Source organism: Serinus canaria, chromosome 3 (assembly GCF_022539315.1).
Source record: "Serinus canaria isolate serCan28SL12 chromosome 3, serCan2020, whole genome shotgun sequence".
NCBI lineage: Eukaryota > Metazoa > Chordata > Aves > Passeriformes > Fringillidae > Serinus > Serinus canaria.
Window position 1 is genome coordinate 9,125,012 of NC_066316.1, and position 6,000 is coordinate 9,131,011.

Consider the following 6,000-nt stretch of genomic DNA (forward strand, 5'->3'; position numbering starts at 1 on the left):
ATCCTAAAGAGCAGTGTCTGCTCAGTTAAGCCAGGACAAAGCCACCAAGACTGAAAAGTTCATTTCTCACCCTGAATATTTGATTATCAGGGCAGTGTGAGCCACTCAAAATATTGTCCAGATATTTTCCCAAGGATTCCTTTGGGAATCCTTGCCTCTGTATCACTCTCCTTCCACAGGGAAGCAGGTAAAAATCTGAATGCTGAGCCACCACAGAGCAAAGATGGTAGAGAGAGAAGCAGAAGATGCACTGGTGGCCTCCCAGGTAACACTGAAGGAAGCAGGACACGTGGGCCCTCCTAGCTGATAGAACATGCCTGGGTACTCCTCACCCACCCAAAACCACCACAGGCAAATGTTAAGGGCATGGTGTGTTTACTGCATGTAAACAGTGTGCATTAGGGGGCTGGAAAAGTCCACCACTCTTCAACAGTCCACAGTCTTCAACATCTTGCATGAAGAGAGACAAAACATAGTTTCAGGTTTAGCTGCCAGCCATTAAAGAAACAGCCATGCACATGCAGAAGTCCCACAGCTGAGACTGCTAGGTAAAACCTGATGGTTGGAGAGCTCACATATACTCATATACTGCAGTGCTCAGAGGGTTTATGATGGGCTGCTTGTACAGGCACTTTCTGGGATCAAGTTGAATCCCTGCTTTCAGGAGGTGCTTCCTGTGGCAGGCCTGCTGTCCTGCTGCCTTCAACACATCCTACCTTGGCCACATGAAGCAGTAGAGGCTTATTCTAAGTTTCCTACCACTTTTCTCTCTGAAGTTTCCATCCCTGAAAATACAGCTGACTACTGAACCTGAAAGCTTTTCTCTTCATGTACAGACTCTTTCCCTGATACCAACACCAGCCATGGCTGCAGGCACCTCTCTACCTGAGCAGGCTCAGCCCCCTCCTGACAATCAGGGCTCCCACACCATGACAAAGCCAACAGCTTGGGGGACACTGTTTGCTGCGTCTGTTACACTGAACATGCTGAAGTGACCAGAGAATGGCACAAGGTGTTTGCACCAAGCACAGTGGGGTAGCCCCACTTTCCCCACTGCAGTGGAGCAGCTCTTCATGCAGACAGCACAGGCCACCCCTAAATGAAACTGGATTAGAACTCCTGCACACAGGCTCCCTGCCTCCAGAGCACTTCCTCCTCACTGGTTCCCACCACCTCTCCTCCTAGTTAGGAACTTGCCTGCACAAGTCAATGAGCCCCAGGCCCTGAGCTTGCTCTGTGCCATTCCTCTTCACCCCAGAGAACAGAGATCCTCTTCCCCCAGCCACCCTGAGCTGTGCTAGCTCCTCCTGCTCTCCCCTAGCCGTGCATGACCTCACCTCTGCAGGCACTCCTACTGCAGCTGGGTGCATCGCCACTCGGGAAGCCCTTTCTGCCTCACTGGTCCCTTGAGCATCCCCTGCTTGCTAAGCTTCCCAGCCCAGATCTGCTCTCAGCTCCTCCTCCTCAGATGACTCTTCCTTTCCCATCCCTCAAGTCAGTACCTGCTCTCTTTGTCTGCTGTTACACAGCTTCCCTATTAAAATGAGGATCTCTGCCTCAGAAGTAACACGAACACACTGTAATGCCTGTCTCTGAATAATGAACTCCAGGTACTGCAGTAACGAGCCCCATGGAGATATGTGCAAAACATGAAAATACAGCAGCTCACTGAAAAGGTACACCCTCTCCCAGAGCTGCAAACCTCATCAGCAAGGCTCCAAGCTGCCCTTAAGGCTGCAGAGCAACTCCCATCTTTACTGCTGCTAATGCCTGCTCCCACTTCCAGGTCATTAACTCTTTTCCCCACCCAGCTGCCTCTCCCAGTCTTTCTGGCCAGGAGGAGTAACTCTTTCTCATCCTCTCATTCAATGCTGCCTTGGTCTCTGACATTATTTATTTTTTCTCCTTAAATAACTACACAGAAATTCTCTGCATTCACATACTCATCATGTTCCAGAGGGACTGAATTAAACATACCTTTCATTTCCCACTCCCTGCTCTCATGTTTTACTCCGCTGCTCCTTGTCTCTTCCACAGCAAACAGCCCCCAAAAGCCAGGGGCTGGCCAAGCTCTGCTGGCTATTCACATCAGAGAGATGCTCGTGTTGGAGTAAAACTAAGAGCACTGCAGTACCCCTATACTTAAGAGAGAATCCAACACTTGCCTTCCCTTGTGGATTTGCCTGCTTTTCAGCATATCAGCCCTTGCAGATCAGCTCCACTAAGGGCTCCTTTGCTGAAGAGAACAAAGCACTTTGCTTAGGGGATTCTGGACTGGCTCCTGCCCTCTTCATCTCCCTCTAGAGAGATCCCCATAAGAGCTCTTTGTCCACTGCATTTGCCCAGATCCATCAAAACAGAGCTGCTCTGCAACAAGCTTTACTCATCCCACCAGCTAGACAAGTTGCCTGCAAAACAAATCATAACTTTCTGGTACCAGGATAAATTAAAGTTGATTCTTTCCCCTGCTCCATGGAGCATGGTGTGAGAGAGAAAAGCACAAACTGGAAAAGGGCTGCCCACATACTGCTACCCTGCTGCAAGCCCATTAAGCATCTACTGAGATAAGAAGAAAAAGGAAAGATTTTTTTAGTGCACCAAATTTTCACCCTACAACAGGCAACCAACCAACCATTACTCCACAAGGGAATTCACAGGGCATGAAACTCTCACAATGGCAGCAGAGGTATCCAGGTTGGGCTCAGCCCATCAACCCCACGAGACAACACCACTCCCAGCGTTTCACAAGTCAAACCACCTCTTGCTTCTGACATAAGGAAGGAGTTTTGCTCCCAGCACACATTACATAATTCTTCACACATTGTGAAAGTCAAAATACCTTTCTGTGTTTCCTGAAGAGCAAGAAAATCGCACTCAAACTGGTATACATTTCTTCTTATCAAGCAAAGAGCTCTCTTCCATTCTGCAGCAGAGTACTCCAGAGACAGGAAAGCACCAAGAGGGAACAAACTTCACTGCAGACTCAACAGAAGAAAGGAAGAAGAGACCTGTGGCAGTACTCACTGCAGAGGTGTCTCCTTTCTGCTCTGCTCTCTGTTCCTATGATCAAAGGAGATGCAGCTTTCCATCTTAAAGGAGGGCTGGATTTCGTCTGGAGTATGAGGAAGTGGCTAGGTATGTTTTGTGGGAGGGAATTTTAGACACATCACTTCTAAGCTTTTCCTGCACCCAGGCAAATATTACATGCCATTTCAGGTCACAAAAGGAAGCCTGTCACCTGTGACATTCTTCCCTTCTTACTGCACCACTTGTAACCAGGAGAGCAGTGCCACAGCCACTGCTGATTTGGATGGGCACATGAGAGCGACCTGCTTTGTGGGCTATCCATTGCAAGACCCAGACTTTGCTACACCTTTACAGAGCTGTGAACTCAGCAAAGAGTTCTACATAAATAAAAGGTAAGTCTGACCCCATAATGCCAACACAGGAGTTCTCTCACTTCCTTGGAGTCTGCAGGCAGCTCTCACACCAAGCTGTTTTCAGCTGCATACACAGGACAAAACAGATAGGAGCAAAGGCCAGGATGGAGGATCTACAAAACTGCTGCCTGCTCCAAGGCACACAAAGTAAGACTGATTCCTTGCTGGCCACATGGCAGGTTAGGCATGAGCACAAAACTGAGTGGTTTGTAGTAGGTTTATTTTCTGAGGCTCTGCAATGCAGATCTATGCTTTGGAGTAGACTCTAAAATAACATTGACTAAGCCGTGCCACTACTACACATTTCTTCCTAGTCTTGATTAGCCCTACATCTCTCCCATGCCCAACCCTCCAAATGACAAGTGCAATGTGTCCCAGACAAGACCAGAGCACACAGGCTTCTATGGATGTAGAAGTGGCACAGCTTGTTTGCCAAACTGCAGCATTAAAATAAATAAACCGCATATACATGCATGCTTCCTCAGATGTGTATAACATTCTTCTGAGACAATTCTCAAATTCCACAACCACTGCCTGAATGCCAGACAAACTCAGAACTACCAGAAAAAGTTCCACTGAACACAACTTTGTGCTAATTCTAAGGACAGCTTATCATACTATCACATTCTGCTGAGGCCATTCTAATGTACCTACCTGGCAACATCCAAACTGAGAGTGAGACTGCACATCTGGGAATACAGACTGTGCCTTCTTGTGAGGATTCAGCAACAAGGCTGTTATACCAAAGGAGAGCCATTTAATCTCTAGCAGTTCATTCTTTCAAGTGTTCCTATCCATTACTTCCTAATCTCACTCCTCCAGAAAATGCCTGAGAAGAACAGATCTTTTCCCATTGCTTCTCACTACTCTCCCACTCTGACACAAAGTGACAGCAGAGTTGATGGCACTTTGCTCTGACAGGAGCAAGGAGGCTGCTCCCATCTGCCAGGCTTTCACCTCCTTGATAATCATGGCGTGTCCCTTTCTGCAGCCAACTTTGCCATGCCCTGCCCACCTCTGTGAGCACCACTTGCCCTCAGCTTCGTGCCAAATGTCTTTTTGCAGGTCTGTAGGGTATGAGACTCATCAGCTGGCCTCATCCACAGTCATTGTTCCCCTTTGGCCCAATTTTCCTTCTCTGACTTCTTAAGATTCTGGTGACATGTGTTATCTGGTGAACAGCTTGAAGCAGCTAAAATGAAAGATTTCATACCTCCCCAAAGATGAGTTGACACATGCACACTGCTGCACCCAAGGTGGAAGCCTTACCTCTTCTGAATTCTCTGCCCCACCATCCTTCCCGCTACTGCTGCTGCTGCTGCTGCTGCTGCCAGGCTTTGTGGTGCTTTTGGTAGACTTTGGAGACTCCTGAAAGGATGAGAACACATTCAGAGAAAACTCCCTTGTGCAGAATTTCAGCATCTCTCTGCAGAGCTCAGGTGTGAGCTGCCACAGACCACTCCTGCAGCACGCCCTGCTCCGGACATCCACTCCCAGCCCTTTCTCCCTGGGAAAGCCATCCCGAACGGCTCCCGCGGCGGCTGACGCCCAGGGCGAGGCCAAGCTCCCAAGCCCAGGAGCGATGCTGGCATCTCCCGTCCCGGTCACCCCGTCGGGGCACCTGCGGGTGACAGGGCCCTGTGCCCACCCAGCCCTTTCCCGGGGCGCGGCCTCATCGGAGATATGCGGTGCCAGGGCACCCACGGCCCCGGCCCAGCCGCCCTAGGCGGCGGCCGAGGCGGATCCGGGCCCTCACCCCGCCGGCGGAGGGAGCGGCTGGGCCGGGGCGTGGGTGCGGCCGTACCTCCCCCACCGGGAGCATCCCCGCGGCCGGCGGAGCGCGCAGGGCGGGCCGGGCCGGGCTCGCACGGAGACACCGCCGGCCGCCCCTCGCACCCTCCCGCCCGCCTCCCCCGGGCCCGCGCGCGCCCCCGCCGCCCTCCTGCGCCACCCGACCCGCCCGCCGCGGGCGCGCGCCCGCGCCCCCGCCCCCTGCCGGCCACAGCCCCGTGCGCGCCCCCGCCCGAGGGCTGAGCCCAGGGAAGGCCGCGCCGGGGAGGGGCGGCGGGAGCGAGCCGTCGGCCGCCGCGCCGCGCGCGGGAGCTCCCCCGGCGCCGCCGCCGCCCCCAGGGCCGCACCTTCTCCTTCTTCAGCTTGTAGGGCATGGTGAGCGCCGGCCCCCAACCGCTCCGCGCCCTCCGTCGCCGCCGCCGCCTGCGCCCGGGCCCGGCCGCAGCGCCCCGCTCCCATTGGGCCAGGCGCGGCGGCCTGCCTAGCAACAGCCTCCGCCGCCGCCGCGTGCCGCTGACGCAGGGAGGCCGATTTTTCTGATTGGCCACAGGGCGCGCGGGCGCCGGGCACGCCCTCGGGGGCGGGGCTGCGGGAGCGCCTCTTCCGGGGCAGCGCACCGGGCGCTGGTTTGGGCTCGGCTTCTTCCCGCGGGAGGGAGCCGGTACGTGCGGGGCTCCCTGGGGCACGGCAAGCGCCTGCCCGGAGCTCTCGGGTCCCCGCTGCGTGCAAGGGGCTCCTGGAGAGCGGGAGGAAAAGTGTCTGGGCTCTT

At 53.8% G+C, this 6,000-nt stretch overlaps 1 protein-coding gene across 2 annotated transcripts in view; it reads right to left on the reverse strand.

Moving 5' to 3' along the window:
* PPP2R5D (protein phosphatase 2 regulatory subunit B'delta) overlaps positions 1-5,305 on the reverse strand; it is a 27,295-nt gene extending 21,990 nt beyond the window's left edge. The window contains exons 1-2 of one of the 2 annotated variants that reach the window (XM_030235428.2): positions 5,245-5,305; positions 4,710-4,808 (exon numbers count right to left, since the gene is read on the reverse strand). In XM_030235428.2, the coding sequence (XP_030091288.1) occupies positions 4,710-4,808; positions 5,245-5,262 (117 nt within the window). In that variant the 5' untranslated portion in view covers positions 5,263-5,305. Of the gene's footprint in view, positions 1-2,839; positions 3,028-4,709; positions 4,809-5,244 lie in introns of those variants that run through there. The other variant, XM_050972878.1, reaches the window with a different exon arrangement.
* Between the last annotated feature and the right edge of the window lie 695 nt (positions 5,306-6,000).